This window comes from Lytechinus pictus, chromosome 5 (assembly GCF_037042905.1).
Source record: "Lytechinus pictus isolate F3 Inbred chromosome 5, Lp3.0, whole genome shotgun sequence".
Taxonomy (NCBI): domain Eukaryota; kingdom Metazoa; phylum Echinodermata; class Echinoidea; order Temnopleuroida; family Toxopneustidae; genus Lytechinus; species Lytechinus pictus.
In genome coordinates this window covers 4,289,107-4,307,263 of record NC_087249.1, presented here as the reverse complement: position 1 = coordinate 4,307,263, position 18,157 = coordinate 4,289,107, and the positions used below count along the sequence as shown (strand labels likewise).

The 18,157-nt window shown below is 36.2% G+C and overlaps 1 protein-coding gene across 1 annotated transcript; it reads left to right on the top strand.

Annotated features, from left to right (window-relative positions):
* Positions 1 to 4,262: 4,262 nt before the first annotated feature.
* On the top strand, positions 4,263 to 17,909 carry LOC129261910 (uncharacterized). Its single transcript, XM_054899934.2, has 10 exons — positions 4,263 to 4,644; positions 5,479 to 5,638; positions 9,522 to 9,692; positions 10,584 to 10,675; positions 11,046 to 11,277; positions 11,777 to 12,022; positions 12,709 to 12,931; positions 13,651 to 13,740; positions 15,587 to 15,795; positions 16,538 to 17,909. The coding sequence occupies exons 1-10, from the start codon at positions 4,295 to 4,297 to the stop codon at positions 16,784 to 16,786; spliced, it is 2,022 nt and encodes a 673-aa protein (XP_054755909.2). The 5' UTR covers positions 4,263 to 4,294; the 3' UTR covers positions 16,787 to 17,909.
* Positions 17,910 to 18,157: the final 248 nt, after the last annotated feature.

The following is an 18,157-nucleotide window of genomic DNA, read 5'->3' as shown; positions in this document are numbered from 1 at the left end:
CTGATATTTTTTTAAGAAAATGGCAATGTTGCTATATATTCCGTGACTGAGGCTAAAATTATTTAAAACATTTAGTTTAGAGTCAGGAGTGTCGATCCATGTTTCGAATGGCAAGAGGGGGTAAGAGAATGTCCAAAATTTTCAGGGCGCTCTGTGCGCCAAATTATACTGCAGAATTGTGCACGTGAAGCACACCAAAAAATTTACAATGTAAAATCTTTAAAATGTATGTTTATGTCAAGTTTGATGGTTTTATAAGGCTTTCAGATGTTTTCAAGCACATATTTATAATTATTTTTGCAATGGATTCATAAATTTTTATTTTGTCAAAATTATTGGGCAGGGCAAATCGGTACGTTTGACGCATCCCCAATATTTTCATGGCGATCGCCCCCGCCCCATGATAGAAGCAACATGCAGAATGACTTGACTCTATTCTCTACAATACTGTACTGCGTAGCAGGAGCCTGGGACCGATTTTTACTGACGGTGTTGATATAAATTTGAAAAGCAAAAAAAAAAAAAAAACTTTTCAATACAAAATGGAAATGAAATTGGTCATGAGAAATTTGAAAAGCCAAAAAAAAAAAAGTTTCACTACAAAATGAAGGTGATTTTTGGTTACATTTAATTTTTTTTACACATTTTCCAGAATACCCGGGGGTGTTGCCTATGGCTATGGAGAATAACACACGCAGCACCCCCAAGGAAATTTTTGTGATTGCTAAAGATCCCGATTCCCGAGCACCCTCGCTTCCCAGGGCCATGAATACATGATGTATTCAAGATAATCAAATAAATTACATTTTAATTGCTCTTTTTGAATTTCCTCGTTAAAGATACTATATATGGAGGGTATAAAAAGGCATTTATCATTTCTGTTCAAACTTCGCGCTAATTCGAGCGAATGAGATTCAATTCAGAGACCTTGTAGATGCCGTTTCTCCAACTGACCCAAATTTGGTACAATGATCCATATTCATATACATGTAACAAGATAAGAACGCACTTTTGTCGTCACGAGGAAACAAGTGCATAGACTTAATTCATTATTGACATCTCACCCCACACCAAAATTGGAAATAGTAAACAGCTTGAATTGTTATTTGGCTCTTCTACCTGCACCTTTAAGCAGCAGCAACAACAAGAGCATCAAGACCAACAACAAGAACAACAATATAACAACAACTAGGTTTCATTTTTCGCATATGTAGTGTGAACGAACTTTTAATCATGTTAATCTTGTATTGATTGTAACAATCTAAGTTCACTCGTCTAGTCTCGAGCTAGGGTATCTCGTACATGATGCAATTAATTAATATTATTTGTAAATTAGCAGCTGAATTTTTTTGGGAAAGAATGTTTGCCTGGTAAGTTCAACCGGGAGTTCAACAAACTTTTCCGCTCATGCATCTCTGCAGTGCAGTTACTGTAGAACTTGGTTATCTTTTGTTGACATCCAATTAAGGAATTCTCCTTCAATGTGACAAAAGTTGGCACTGACAGCAAAAGATTTCGTTTTTCTTATTTCGTAAAGGCACTAAATTGTTTTGGTTCAACACACTTTTGTGCCATAATTTATGTTATTCAGTCATAGTATATATGCGACTCCTCTCTCTTAGCAATCTTAAGGAAACTATTGAATAAATTTAAGTCATCAATCCTAAACTGTTATGTCATCATTTTTTATTTAAAACAAATTATCCATAGCTTCATGACTACCTTTTAGTGTGGTGTCAGAAATTTGAGTTGTCGCATTGAATCTTTAGCCGTCATAGTATGTCCATGTAATCTGATTTTTTTTTACTTGCTACTAAATACGTACTTGAAGTAAGTTTGAGCCAACTGCTATATTGTACCTATTGATTCATATTGTGTTTTGTTATATTAAGTTATTTCTTCAAAGATTTGATGGGGTCTTTGTGCTGAAAAGTAAATTACAAACGAAATACATTCGAAATGACTTCATGGACTTATCTATTCATTCTAACGGTATATTCGCCAGTTTTTTGGTTCTCATTCTCTCTCATCTACCCCTCTCTCTCCCTTTCTCGTCCACATGATACTCCCTCTTTCGCTCTCTCTTCCTTCCTCTTTATATTTATTTGCTGACTTTCTTCTCTTTATTCAAAAAGCACCCCCAAAACAAGGATTCGAGGGCAGGCCGCTGGGACAAAGGGGCCGTGGAACGGTTTTGAAAAGTGGGGGGGGGGGGGGGCGCTGAACATGCAAAAAATCAGAATCAGATGATAATTTGTACGTTTTTTTCTTTAAAGTGGGGGTTGGAGAGAAGTCCCCAATGTCCCCCCCCCCCCGGTTCCGCGGCCCCTTGGATTTTGTGCAGATGTCCCATCTTTGCATACTCGCTAACCAAGGATTTTTTGTGTGCAAATGTCCCACATTTGAAAATCACATACTCTCTTCGAGTTATGCCATCGTGATTTAGGGGGCTTTTTTCTCGGGGGGGGGGGGTTGCGTTTTGACACTCTATTTTTTTTCAAGCGGATGCTGTTCACTGTCCGATAAAAAGATGAACTCTTTCTGGGGAAAAGATGATACGCCAGCGCGCTGCAGCGGTGCGTTGAGGTTGTAAAAACTCCAGAATAATATTGGAGAATATTCTCCGTACTCGTGTGGAATATCGTTCGATCTAAAATTCCCTGTCTGCATTATTGCTGTTCTAAATGAGAACATGATGGATACAGAGTTTGCCGACCCCTAAGAAGAGATCAGTCATTCCAAGTCCGATTCTAGGAGAGCCCTCCCATCGCCATGGTGATGTGCAAACATATATATAGAGATACTTGCGTCACTCGTAATAGGTGGGCTGTGTTGTCTCATTGCTTTAGTAAATCATTAACCAAAGTATCATGAGGAGTCGTCGCAAGGGAGATTACTTGTTGGTGTACTTCCAGCAGGACATTTTTGCCTCGTGATGTAATATCAGGCCCACCCCTATACCAGTACTTCAGATATCATTAATTGAAAAATTTAATAAATTCAGAGACGAGATGAAACCCATTTGGATATCCCCTTCCCACACTGCAAAAACGCCGGTGTATATATCGGTCCATCAGAGAGGTGTTGAAACAACACCGGTTTGGCGTTAGGCTAACACCAATTTTAAGCAACACCAATTAGTGTTAAACCAATATCGGTTTGATTCTTAACCGGTGTTGTTTCAACGCTTCTCTCAGTGGTGTTGACCGATATAGATACCAGGCTGGTGTTAAATCAACACCGATTTTTTGCAGTGCATGTTCCCCGCATTTCCGTTTGATTGTTGAATAATCACCATTTTACATACACGTAGTTGATCATTTTGTGAAAATGCAATCAAAGTGATGGAGGGAGAAAGAGAGAAAAAACGATATCCCCTCCTTAAAAGGACGATCGAACCCAAAGCTTCTGTACTATCTAAAAGAGCAGAAAATCTTTGCGTGTAAGAAAGAGTATGACGAAAAAAAAGAGGAATACGTAGCATATAGGCTTACAATGTTTCCGATTTCTAAAAATGCCAAGGCGAAATTGTGTGAAGATTTGACTTTAGCAGTGTCCTGCTTAAACTACACAATGCTTAAACTTTCCAAATCTTTTTCTATTTTTAGGTAATATTCTTACATTTTTTCTAACAATACTGATAGGCCTACATGTAAATTTCTCTAGCATAAATCATCATTTGTTTATGTTTAACATGTATAAATGTGCAGCTGAAAACACAATCGACTCAATCAGTATGGTGCGAAGTCTTAATAGTTTATTGAGATTTTTTAGATTTGTTTTTAAAGGTCAAGTCCAACCCGGAGTCCACCCCAGAAAATGTTGATTTTAATCAATAGAGAAAAGTCAAACAAGCCATAACTTTCTTATTTTATATCCGATTTTGATGACATTTTCAGTGTTCTGCTTGTTGGACTATCTTTTTATTTAAATCAACTTTTTGTTTGGGTGGACTTCTCCTTTAAAAATCATCTTCCTTTTATTCTTAAAATTTGCTTCAATTTAACGACAACAACAATAGTAGCAACAAGAAGAAAATTCTTCTGTCAAACATGGTCCACAATTTGATCCTTGTTACGTGGTAGGCATTTTGCATCACTTTTTTATCCTATCGATGAAAGTATTTAAGTTTGATAAGCCTTTTTATTGATTTCGTTTTAGCTTTGGCTGAAAATCGAAAGTTAAAGCAAGGTTAATTATAAAAGTGGGCGTGTCTCGCTTCCCAAACGTCACGTGATAAACTTTTATGGTCACCTGATCGCGCCAAAGATCTAGTCAGAATCAGAAATGTTATATGAAAATGACGGGGAAAATGGTTAGAATAGTTCTCGCAGGACTATTCATTTTCTCTCTCATAAGAATTAGTGTTGGGAATGGCGAGTTTGCATCAAAGAGTGAACTTCCTTTTTGGAACCATTCCTTGCCATGGGACCAGCGTTTAGACGATTTATTAAATCGTTTAAAAGTGGATGATATGACCTACCAGCTCGCGAGGGGAGGAGCGGATCCCAACGGCCCAGCTCCGGGGATCAGTCGTCTGCAGATTGGCAAGTATGTTTGGAACACCGAGTGCCTGCGCGGGGATGCTAAGGCGAAGAATGCCACTGCCTTTCCACAAGCTCTCGGCCTAGCTGCAGCTTTCAGGTTGGTACTAATTGATGAGAATGAAACACCAGAAATAATCTCCATGTTTGATTTAGTACAAACATGACATGAGGTTGTTTTACTTTTAATGACATCTTACAAGTTAGGCCCTATTCTTATACTATAGTATAGTTTTGTAAGTCAATCAAAAGCAAGGTAAGGCAATGCCAAAGCAGATAATAGGTGTCACGTATATTTTCTGAAAAACATTAACGTCAAGTAAGAATATGATCCATGAAATCCTTTACATTATCATGACAAGATATTTTGTTACCTTGAACTTGAAGTAAAAGTTCACCCTGACCTGATTTTAAGTTCGTTTTATTAAAAGCAGAGGAAAAAAGTACACATTAATGAAGGTTTAGAAGAAGAATAGAATAGAGTAACTTATGGTCAGGCCCTGTTCATTGAATGAGTGGTCAGGCTTAACGTTAGTTACATGTATCAAATTTTAAAGTTTGATTTTGTGATGTCTCATGCAAACAGCTCCCTCATATGTCATAAAATACCATTGAAATTTCTATTTAGTAGATTATCTCTTATTCTTCAATGGATTTTCATCAAATCTTCATCAATGAATTCATCTAATTTTACTGCTTGTATTAAAATCAACTTATCGTTGAAACCCCTTCATAATTTATGCCTAAAGCATACACAGGGATGCATTTATTTAACCCTTATCATGATCATTTACATAAAATGATCATGATATATCATGATTATTTACTGTATGAGTAGTTTGAAGATTACATATAACATTATGAATGGGGAAGAAGCTTCAAACAAATTTCTTGGTAAAACTTTATGTACTTTAAAGTGCTTTCTTTTTTTCAGCCGTGACCTCCTATTTCAAGTTGCCAATGCAACCGGCTATGAGGTCAGAGCTAAGAACAACTACTACAAAGCACATGGAGACTTTAACAATCATCAAGGATTGAGTTGCTTCAGTCCTGTTATCAACATCATGAGACATCCATACTGGGGAAGAAACCAAGTAAGAACTACCTCCAGGGTCCAGGGCTGTGTTTCAGTAAAGTATGTTATCAATGGCAGATTATGATTTAATGATGTAAGGTACTTTGAATTTCAGAATTTGATGAGCCTAGAGCAACTTTATTAAAGATTTAAAAAATAATTTTTATTTTCTTCTTCTTCCTCTCTGAGTACAGATCAGCCACCTTCTGGTGTATTGTACTATTGAGGTTTGCTAGAGACTGGTGGGTGCAATACATCTGGTGAATACTCTACTCTTTGACAAATAGCATAGGCCCCTTTTGGTTTCATTTCTTATTGATGACAGGTTTTGTTGAAACAGGGACCATTTCAAAAATATGGCCCGAGGATATTCCATTTTCACAGGGATGGCCAGGTTGAAAAGAATCCAGAAGCAGAAAATGAATATAAGAAATTACAGCTCAATTATGCAATGATCATGATGTAATTATCACAAGCATTAACTATGTACAATTTCTACCACTAGTGCCTGTATTATTGAGAGTAAATACCCTGCCTCTGCTTATGGGCATTTTCACGGTAACTGACATTACACGGCACAATGTTTTCACACCTTCCATTGTGTGTATCTCTAAAACAACAAATGATGGGAGCTTGCTTTTGATAGAGTTAATAAAGTGAACCTTGCTGTATACTCTGATACTAAGTTTTCCTATGTAACCACATTTTTTTACGCATCAGCAAGCAAAAATGTGTCGGTAACTGACATTACGCAAAAGGACATGCAATTTCAGGGTGTTCATTAAAATTGAAATATCTCATGTCCCTGAGTATATAGAGAAATAATTTGAATATGTTAATTAACCTCCGTTACTAGGTTAAGATGTGTCAAAATATTAAACAATTCGTTTTTGTCTTTTGGGGACTATGATAATTTTTCCACAACCATGCTGGTAACTGACATTACGGTAACTGACATTACACTTAATTTGCCATAGAGATAACACATGGAAGTCAAATGTGTGGAATCATTGCATTGTATCTTCTGTGCAGGGCTTCACATGAAAGTGAGCTTGATGTGGAAGTATACCCGAGTTTTTAGGAACATTTCAATGAAAAAACTTTTTCTTTTTCTTAATTCCTTTCTTTGATTTGAACATTTTTATCATTACTTGTCGGTAACTGACAATACACATTAACATTATCCAGTGCTATATGATTTTCAAAGGCATAATTTTCTTGGTACTTATATGTAAGGCTTTTTAAAATCATAAGAGTTTGATAATACTTCACATTTTTAATTATCAAAAGATAAGAAATGTATGTTTTACTTACAGGGGGGGTGGGGTCATAGCAGCTACATGTTTTCCTATAGTAATTTAATATTGCATTGACTGTACACATGGATTTTTCTGACTATACACCCATAATATATTCATCCGTTTTATATTGACTTTTTAAACCTTTTCCTTCTCCAACCTCCCCCTCCCCTCAAAAAAGGCAAAATTAATAAGGGTCTCCTCCCCTAGGCTACATGTACCCCTCCCCCGAATCTCATGCAGCCATGTAGTTTTAGTGATTTCTATTATGGTCAGTGCAAGCAATGCTTGTTCATATCTGTCAGATTTCAATTCTCTTCATAATTTGTTCAATCATTTTCTTTGCTAATTTCTTTTATAAGCTGTCAACAAAAAATAAACTCCAGCTTCTAAACTGAAACTGAACTATTTGTAAATTAGAAAAAACACCACAGTTTTAGTAGATCCATGCAACATTGATCAGAACTGTCAAATTTCACTTTTCATCTATACTTATAAACCAAAAACAAAATTGTATCACACATCCACACTACTAACAGGTATAAAATCCAGGAATTTACTTTTAGCGAGGCAATGCTCAAAAGAATCCTAGAAACTAAAAAAGGGACCCTGGAAATCCCCTTCATCACAATGTTAAGCTTAAAAAATGTTGCAGATTTAGGCAATAGGTTGGGAAAAGTACCCCCTACCCCCCCCCCCCGAAAACCAAACAAAAAATTGTCTGATACAAACAATTAGGTACTTGGTAAAGTGCATGTACAAAACAATTTCATAGTAATTTTTTTTGCACGATGGGAATGCAACTGATTCAGCCCCCCTTTATGATCTCGGCCGTCGATCGCACGATCGCAACGAAAATTGGCACGCGCTTTACCCATGGCATTATCTACAAAACTATAAAATCAAATTCTGCAGAAAATCTCATTGCTGATTAATTATGCTAATTTATGCGTAAAATCATAAGTTTGATCTAATTAATAAAATAATGACCCTAAAATGCTAATTTTTGTTTCACATACTCTAGATAGGCATCTGATCAAATTTATTTTTCAAAAATTTCAACATCACATTTATTTTCTTATGTATTCTATTGTTTTCTAAATTTCTTATGTATTTCTTTGTTTTTTGGACTTTTTGTTTTTTATTGTTTTTTCAATGGAAATTGTCAGGGACTTTATTTTGGCCCTATACAAGATAAAATTAATTGATTTTAGCAGTAAAAGGAAAAATAATGATACATTTTATGAATTTTGGCTGAAAACACTATTTGCATTGGATTTTTACACAAATTCACGTTTTTGAGTAATTTTGGGTCTGCATGCACTTACAAAATGTTGCGTAATTTCGGAACCGTGTACCCGGGGGTCACAATTTTGGTCTCAAAAGTTGCTCGAGACTTGAAGGTAAAAAGTCAGCTAGCGACGCGGTCAAAAACATTCGAGCAGTGGATTTATCGCGAAAAATGTCGAGGGGGGGCTGAATCAGCCCCCCCCCCCCCGTCTTCTTAGGGTTAAATAACAAGTATACAATATTTCTTCACCATAAAATTGACCACATATTTGCATTTCAATAATGGTAACCAACGTTTTATCATGGTAACTGACATTACATCTCGGTAACTGACATTACATTTTCCACTTGGTAACTGACATTACATATATTTAATGGTACCCTATTGCTTCATTGTTAATTGGTAATCTTTAATTTTGGTGTAGAAGGGAGGGGAGTTACCTAGAGAGGAAATCTACTAAGTTTCATATAATATATCCTCTTTTCCAGGAAATGAGAAAAAAAAGTTCATGTTTTCGGTAACTGACATTACATACCATATCACATACTTCATCAATGTTTTTTTTATCAGATGAATGAATTACTGGTGTTTCTTTCTGTGGGATTTTAAAAAGTGTTATAATAGCAAGCTAAATCAAAGGCGAAAACATCATGATCAAACCTGTTCTTTAAAAATCTGTCAAAACAAAATATGTATCAATATACTATTTTCAACACTAATTTGTATCCATACTTTGGCAGCCATTTTGAAATAAAAAATGGCTGCCAGAGTCGGAAAAAAATTTTGTCTCAGAAACTTCAGGTCTTGTTTTATTAAAAAACATAAAGCATTTGACATGAATATCAACTTTATTTTTTGCCTCTGTGTCCATCTGTGGTGAAAATGCCCTTATGCTGTTTTTGCTGGTAATGTTGGTACACTTTCTGTCTTCTCTTCCACTCCAGCTATCATTTCCAGTCTTCCACTATCACTTGATTAATCACAGTTATTACCACTTCGACAGACACTACTTCCCACCCACTAAACAGCTGCTTCTGTGGTTGCTGACATCACCACTGTGGAAATCAGCAGTCAAGTAGTTAACAAAAGAAAAGCTGTAGTGAATTATGCTCTATAGTTGATCTGTAGCTTCTCATTTGTTAACTACTTGACTGCTGAATTCCAAAATTCTAATAAACTTTTATGCAGGGACCATCTGGTTTCAGTAGGCAGTGGGTTACCTGATATTTGCTGCAATATTTCTATGTTAATATTAGATTCAGTAATCAGAAGGTTAAATCTAATTTCGATCTTTTGTTTCTTTTATTCAACAGGAGACATACGGTGAGGACCCATACCTGACGGGAGAGCTTGCTAAGAGCTTTGTACGGGGACTCCAGGGCAACCATCCTAGGTACATTCTGGCTAACGCTGGATGTAAACATTTTGCAGCTTATTCTGGACCTGAAAACTACCCCTCATCAAGGTTCTCATTCAATGCCAAGGTATATTGTATAACAACAACAGCAGCAGCAGAGGCAATAAAAAACAACAATGGCTACAACAATACTAACAAAATATCAGCTTCAATCATGAACAATAGAGAAATATATAACTCAGAGAGAGATTCACCCTTTCTACGCATATTTTGCAACAATGCACACTTGGTGCCATGCGAACTTCCCATTTCACACTCAAACAAACAATCCATCGTTTCCCTCCCTGAAAATAATCCAGCATAGAGGGGTTCATGGCCCAGTGCACAAATAGTTAAAGATGTATATCAGTGAAATTCAAATACCTGCATCCTTTCATTATACAGTGTGTCCCAGGAAAAAACAAGAATTAAGGATACTTTATTATAGTTTGATCACACGTATTATTGATAAATGGTATACATGTATAATAATAGCACTGAGTCTCCACTTTGATCACGAGGAGATAAAGAGTGATATAAAGATAAATTAAACAAATAAAATCATTTGGTGGATGATATCTTAACGTTCAAAAATAAAATTACATCCCCGAACAGCATATCTGTTCTTTAATATGATACTTCAATCAAAGAAAATAATCAATGTCATCCTATTAATGCAACTTATTGAAAGTCTGCGCTGCATGTTTTATCAGGAATCCCACTTTATTAAAGGATGCTCTGTGTCTTTTCATTGCAACTTTCCTGCAGTCTCAATTGTTTTGTCTATGGTGACTGTAATGATATGTTATGAGTAGCTGTTTGCAGGATTCCTGCAAGAAAGATATGGATATGACATTCAACAAGTTGTCTATTAAAGATGTCAATGCTCTCATGTTTCTCTTGCACTTTTTTGCAATTTTCAACTTGACATATTTTTATCACAGATGAAATTAACTTTTTTTGTTTTTACTCTTTCTAGGTGTCAGATAAAGATTTGCAGGTGACATTTTTCCCAGCATTTAAAGAGTGCATCAAGGCTGGAACATACAGTTTCATGTGCAGCTATAACAGGTGAGATGAGTTCACTGACATCACCATATCAGCTTATTGATCTTTCCTGTCAAGTATCTTGTATGACTATCTGTTGCTCCAGGGAAGGTACAGATGTGAAGTTTAGGTGAATGAACTTTTCTCTCAAGGTGATTTGGAACATGGCATTTTTGGAAAGCTAAGTGAATTTATATATTATTTTTCTTATTTTCTTGGAAGCAAAAACAGTTAATAATAGTGCAATATTGCAAGAAAAAAAATGATTCAAACAAACTTTCCAAACATTCTTTAATGGTATGTCTTGTTGTTAGTGTTGGAGCAAATCATTTTTTCGTATATATCCACATTTTGTAGAAAATTGCCATCTTTCCTTCATTTCTTTCTTCATTAGTGTAAATGGCATCCCTGCTTGTGCTAACTCCTATCTCTTGACCGATGTTCTGAGGAAAGAGTGGGGGTTCAAAGGTTATGTAGTCAGTGATCAGAGAGCACTAGAGCTGGAGGAAATCTCGCACAACTACACCACATCATATCTGGAAACTGCTGTAAAGAGCCTCAAAGCAGGGTGCAACCTGGATTTGGGACATAATCTGCCTGCTGTATATGATTATCTTACAGAAGCGGTGAGAACAGATGATGCCTTTGATGGTTAATGAATACCCTACCAAAAGTTAGAGCTGCATCTTTCATGCAGGAATACCAAAAGTATCTTTATATTACTACTGTCATAGACAGTCAATGGGAAATCCTGGAAAGCTGTTGGACGAGTTGCATCTTTTACATCGGTTTTCAAGCATTCCCGGCAAATTGATTTTTCTGTGATAAATGTGAGGATTAGCGATAAGAAGGATTCCTGTGTGAAAGATGTAAGTTCTATATCTTTGGGTTATGTGCCTAATACTGTCGGGTTGAGCAGTTTTTAAATATTATATTGATATAAGTAGACTGATGCTGTAAATACTTAAACTCCTAACCCTATTCTTATCCCTGCCTTGCCCCTGCCCTGCCCCAGCCCTGGCCCCGGTTCAGTCACAAGGGGTAATTTTTCTCACAAAATGTTGCCTAGCTCTTTTTCTGAGCTTTTTGTAATATCCAGAACAGTAATACTCTCATTTTATTCAGGTTCAACTTGGCATGCTAACCATCAAAGACCTTCGAGACAGTTTGTCTCCTCTTTTCTACACCCGCCTACGTCTTGGTGAGTTTGACCCGGTGGATCTCAACCCCTATGCCCAGCTCAATGCGGATCAAGTTGTACTGTCACCTGAACACCAACAACTTGCAGTGAAGGCTGCCCTCAAGAGCTTTGTGCTTATCAAGAATGAGAGGAACGCTCTGCCAATAGAGGGCATCATTCAAACTCTAGCAGTAAGTGATATTGATACATAATGTACATGTCAGTATGGATCCTGAGGTGTAAACCAATGCTTTTCATAGACTACTTAAAGAAAAAAAGGTGTTTTAGATGCATGATTCTGCCTTTGTGACATATTTTTCAATTTGAACTTGATTATGTAAGTCAGTATGGCTTATATCACCTGTTCCCTTGAAGAGAGACTGGAAAGAATAGAAGTGAACAGGTTGACAAATAAAAGGTAGTTAATCATTATCTAGAGAAGAGGATGATGTGTGGGAAGTAATTTTTCACTGTGATGCTTTATTTTTTTTCCATAAAGTATGAGATTTTGAACAAAATTTTTATACAAAATATTTCATTTGCATTTCATAAAGATGTCATGTTATTGAGGATTCATTAATCAGTTTGCAATAGTTATATTTTTCTAAAAATATAATTACAACAGATCTAAACTGATTGGAAACTAAGCATTTCAACTTCTATGTTCGTAATTAGATAATTTGATTGGCATATTTTCTCAGGTATCTTCCTTTTGTATTAATTTCTCTTACGATAATAATACTTCAAAGTTTGCTGTCTTTTGTTTTTGCTAACCTTTGCTGACCACTTTAACAATCACATACTTAACACTCTCCAATGATTCTTCTTTTGTCTTGCACACTGTTTCAGTTACCTCCTTCTTTTCTATTTTCATCAGGTAGTAGGACCTTTTGCCAATAACTCCATCCTCCTCTTTGGTGACTACGCACCAGAGCCTGACCCTCGGTTTGTTACCACGGTCCTAGAAGGTCTGTCACCAATAGCAACCAAGACCAAGGATGCCTCTGGATGTCCGGATCCTAAGTGTGAAGCCTACGATCAGCAAGGTGTCCTGAATGCTGTGACGGGAGCAGACATTGTGGTTGTTTGTTTGGGAACAGGTATATTGATGATGATAATGATGATGATGATGATTGTGGTGAAGGTGTAAGAATGATTCTAAGAAATGACAATTATAATGATGACGATGGTAGAAGCAGGAGTAATTACTCTTGGTACGTGTGATAATTTTGGTGACGTTTATGACTGGTTGCAATGATGATGATGATGCTGGAGGTAATTCAAATTGTGATTTTGATGGTGGTAATTTTTCTTATCAAATATGCTTGGTAAACTGCAGATCGTATTGACACTTCATAATGATGATGTTGATGATTTTGAAAGTGTTAAGGACTGATGTTTTTGGTGATGCTGCTGTTGCTGCTGACGGTGGTGCTGGTCATGATTAGATGATGATGATGATGATGATGACGATGATGATGATGATGATGATGATGATGATGATGATGATGATGATGATGATGATGATGATGATGATGGTATAGATGTAGATGATAATGATGGTGGTTAGGATGATGATAATGATGATTATGACACTTGTGATCAGTATGATGACGATTATTATCAGAGTTACAATGGTTATTATTGTAATGATGATTTTGGTTATGATGATGGAATATAGTACAAAATGTCTGCTTGTTAAGTTGCCTGTCAATGAAAAGTTAATCCAATCCCTGCACTTTTCTGAAAGGCATAGAGATAGAAGTATTCCACTGGCAAAGCTACCACTTCACTCACAACCCCTCTCTTTATCTCTTAGGGATTGGTATTGAGATGGAAGGTGTTGACAGACGTGACATGTTGCTTCCAGGCAAACAAGAACAACTCCTTCAAGATGCTGTACGCTATGGTATGTTGAAAGCAATAATTTTGGAGACAGACTGATATGCTATAATGACATTCCCATCCACTCCAGTCTTGCATTAATTCTCGTTTTTTATCGACGTGGCATTGTTCTGTAATGGAAAATCTGCAGAGAATATTTAATATTCGATAATGTAAAGGCAGAAGTAGTTGCTTCGTCGAGGTCTAGTAGTTGAGACTCTTGTCTTTCAATATGAGGGACGTGGGTTTGATTCCCAGCCATGGCGTGTTTTCCTTCAGCAAGAAATTTACTCACATTGTGCTGCACTTAACTCTTGTGAGGAAAGCTGTGAGCACTGTAATTGGTAGACTAGCTAGCCAGGGATAATATAGGAGCGCCATGAACACCTACAAAGGTGGATATGTGCATTATACAGATCCTATATTATTATTATATGCATAGTCTGCCGAATCAGGTGAATTCCCGGGGGGGCCACTTCCATTGACGAGTGGATACCATGCGCGACCAAGGGGTCTCGAAAAGCACCCTAAACACGTATTTTCCATATTCTGAAAATGCACCCCTTAACAAGTATTGGCGTCTGAAACCCTACCCTTAACAAGTATTGGAAACAAAACGATACTCTTGGCAAGTATTCCCTGAAATGAACCCCTAAACAAGTACAGCGATATTTTATTGTTATGTCACGGGTCCGTCGGTCGTCCGGTTTTACCTTTACAGTTTACACACCATTTGGTTTAGTACGGCCCCGGCTTCCACACCTCGCGCAAATCGGACTCTAAACACGTAGTGTTGGGGCAAAAAGGACATCCTTTATAAAACATTTTAATTTTGTTTTATCATCCCCGCAAATTTGACCCTAAACACGTAACTTTCCTAGCGAAATAGATACCCTTTTTTCATTATTTTTGTGTTTTTGACACCCTTATCACGTTACGTACGTAACGTGCCCTATCTTGAAAAAGACATCCTTATTACGTGTTTTTTTGGTCGCGCATGGTATCCACTCGTCAATGTAAGTGGCCCCCCCGGGGGTGAATTGCTGATGTAATATCATCAGACTCGTAAAAGCCTGTGCCTAGATTATAGGCTATGGCAACAATGTTTATTACATATATGTAATTAAATATCATCATATTTCAGCAATAGTGCCATCTTGGGGTAAGGAACAAAGTTGTTAACACACATGGTTGCACCAAACAGGTTGATGTTGTAACATACATGTAAGAGGCCCATAAATTCAAGCAAGAAAATATAGAAATCCTGTGAGCAAATTGCCTTTCCATAGTATGAAATTTGATACCATTTGTGTAAATTTTTGTTACTTGTAATTGTAAATAGTGAAACTGATTGTACATGTGAACAAGCTTGCATTTTTCATCTATTTTTCTTCAGTGTGTGCGCACATATCATCTATTTGGTGATGTTAATGTTGGATAACATTAATCATTATGTGCAATCAACTGTACTATTAATGTGTAAGCATTGTGTAACAGGCCTTTAGAGAGTATGGCTCGTATTCTGAAGTCAGGTTTAACTTAGTCCATGGTCTAACCCTGTAATAAAACTATGGAAAGCAACAAATGTCAAAGATTCCTTATATTGTATGTTTCTTATGTTTACTGTGCTCTTTCCTAACCTGTGAATGGTGATGAAAGCTATCTTATTTATCCTTCTGAAAAAGTAAAGAATGATTTGAGAGAAAAATGAGATGATATATTGAAAGTATACCGTTAGAGACTAATGCCACTATTGGCTATCGATAGTTAAAGAAAAACTGTAAACCAGAGTTTAAATCAAAACGACTTAAGAATACGCGCCAACAAACTTTATCTTTAACCTGAATTTGTTCATTTAATCTTTATGCCAGCCTCAGGGAAACCAGTTATCCTTCTTCTTTTCAACGCTGGACCTCTTAACATCACTTGGGCCATGTCCAGCCCTTCAGTTCAAGCTATTGTAGAGTGTTTCTTTCCTTCCCAGGCAACGGGTGTGGCTCTAAGGATGATGTTCCAGAATGCCCCTGGCTCAAACCCTGGGGGCAGGCTTCCTTCCACCTGGCCCGCTATGGATGCTCAGGTCAGTAAACTGTGAAAGTGACTGCAACGAAGCCTGGTTGTTATACTGGGTAATTAATTTGTGGCAGAAAGGTGATGCATTGAATTAAGGAGTTTAATAAATGACCACTGTCTTGTAACGATACATTTGACATAATATTAGTAAAGTATACTTGTATATGTTTTGGGGTATCCTGTCATTAATTGATACACCTTTAGCATGCAGATTTATCTCCTTTGTAGTGTCATAGCTATGATAATAATAATAACGGTTTCCAGAAGAAGAAGAAGAAGAATAACGGTATATCTACCCAGCTACATTTTTAAAGTTTCTGTTGACTTTAGCTGCCAGCTTTCAATATTACCTAGTTAAGAAAAAAAATTGTATGCTTGTTTGATGATATAAGGATTTCTTTGCTTTAATTTTTAACCCAATAAGTAGGGAGAGTACAAACACTTAAATGGCATAACAGTTGATTATGTTAATGCAAGCAATTTGATATATATTTATTTCATTTATTATTTAATGAAAGAGTTAACTTTTTGAAAATGTTATTTACATTTTAAAAATGAAGGAAATAGACTCTGAAATAATTTGTGTTTCTTATCAAAATTATGGGCCTCAGGCTTGCTCCATAGTAAATATTATTTTGGGGGGAATTACATTCATACATATAATTTTTTACAACTAGAACTGTCAAGGGATATATTATTAAATGTTATTTATTGGCTCTTTTTATCAAATATATTCCCCTTTTTTCTAGATCCCACCAATGGAGAATTATTCCATGGATGGGCGTACCTACCGCTATTTCTATGGTGACCCTCTCCTTCCATTCGGCTATGGTCTTTCGTACACGTTGTTCAACTATTCTGATCTGATGGTGACACCTACTGCCATACAACCATGCCAGAATGTTACAGTTAAGGTGACAGTCAAGAACATTGGGAATTACACAGGAGATGAGGTGAGGAATACTTGTAATCTTAGATCTCTGCTGCTGAGTTGTTGAGCTTTTATCTCTTTGGAGTTGGGCCTTGAAAACAAAACAAGAGGAAGAAATCAATGAATTTGTCTTATTTTCTTGTTAACTTATTTGGGAATACATTCAAATACTATATTTGGTCATTTGGAGATGTGTTCATTTGGAGAAGGGTGATTCTTTACTTTGCCCAGGTCACCCACATTTGGCAATCCTCAGATTATACCATATCGAATGTGCACACACTCAACTTCTTTCAATTGTTAGCTTGAATCAATGCAATCCTGAGATGTCTTCACAGTGATTGCATATTATTATCTTTTCCTTTGTTTCACTCTTTGTTATTCATCCCCCTTTTCTTCCCTTTTATCAACTACTTATTCTTTCTCTCTTGCTACCTCTGTATCCCACCTTTTATAATATATAACAGACAGTGACCAAACTCGAGGCTTCCAAAAGTAGAAAGTCTCTTGGGTAATAGTAGTACAGCTTTTTTTTCTGCACCATGTAGCAATGTTTGAAAGTAAATGTATGAAGAAAATAAAATCAATTCCTTCTAATTACTTAAATTCCCCCAGACCCTCTCTATTTGGGAAAGAAAATGATTATTTTTAACCTTAAAATCTTGTGTCAGTATTTTGGACGGCCTCTTCATTAAATGAAGTGTTCTTTGACCAATTGTCACAAAGGTGTTATGAACCTGTTTCTCTTTTTGGGGGGATAAAATGACTTTTTGTATTAATAACAAGATAATGAATAGTGTAATCTCGCATCAAATCCATCCTATCTATCTATCTACCTATCTATAAAATAAGGCATTATGTCATATCAGGGGAATTGGAAACAAGTAAATTGTAGCCATGCTGTTTCACTCTTGTGAATATTTAACTTGTGTTAAAAATTATATTGCCCTTTTACAACAAAAATCATGTTACAAACTAGAATGATTAGTTTGATTGCCAACTGATGGTGATAAGTTTAAGCATATAGAACTGAAATAGAATGAAAGAGGAAGGCCCAATATCAGAGCATTAGTAATACATCTTTCTTCACCCACTTGAAGTGATAAGATCTTTGAGAATGACTTTAAGCTCAAAATAAATATACTGACGGAAAAAAATGTGATGCATGTTCCTTTCACAGATAAATAGATAAAAAAATGAATACCTCTAGTGATGTTTTTGAATTGTCATTCTTAAAGTTTTGATTTTCTTTTTTTTCTGACATCTTTCATCCACTTTAATGGTGTGTATTTTTTGCATTAAAAAAATAAGTGCATAGTTTTGGTAGCATTTTATTTGCTGTCTATACATGTACACTACGTGTGCAGCTCGAGCTAAAGCCGGGTAATAATAATAATAACAATGCACCTGGGAAGAGATTGTTTCTAGATAGATGGCG

Excerpts from the sequence above, each read along its gene's own strand:
- LOC129261910 (XM_054899934.2), top strand. The coding sequence starts at position 4,295 with ATGAAAATGACGGGGAAAATGGTTAGAATAGTTCTCGCAGGACTATTC. Across the intron at positions 11,278-11,776 it reads ATGATTATCTTACAGAAGCG|GTTCAACTTGGCATGCTAAC; the intron begins GTGAGAACAGAT and ends CATTTTATTCAG. Across the intron at positions 13,741-15,586 it reads TCAAGATGCTGTACGCTATG|CCTCAGGGAAACCAGTTATC; the intron begins GTATGTTGAAAG and ends TCTTTATGCCAG.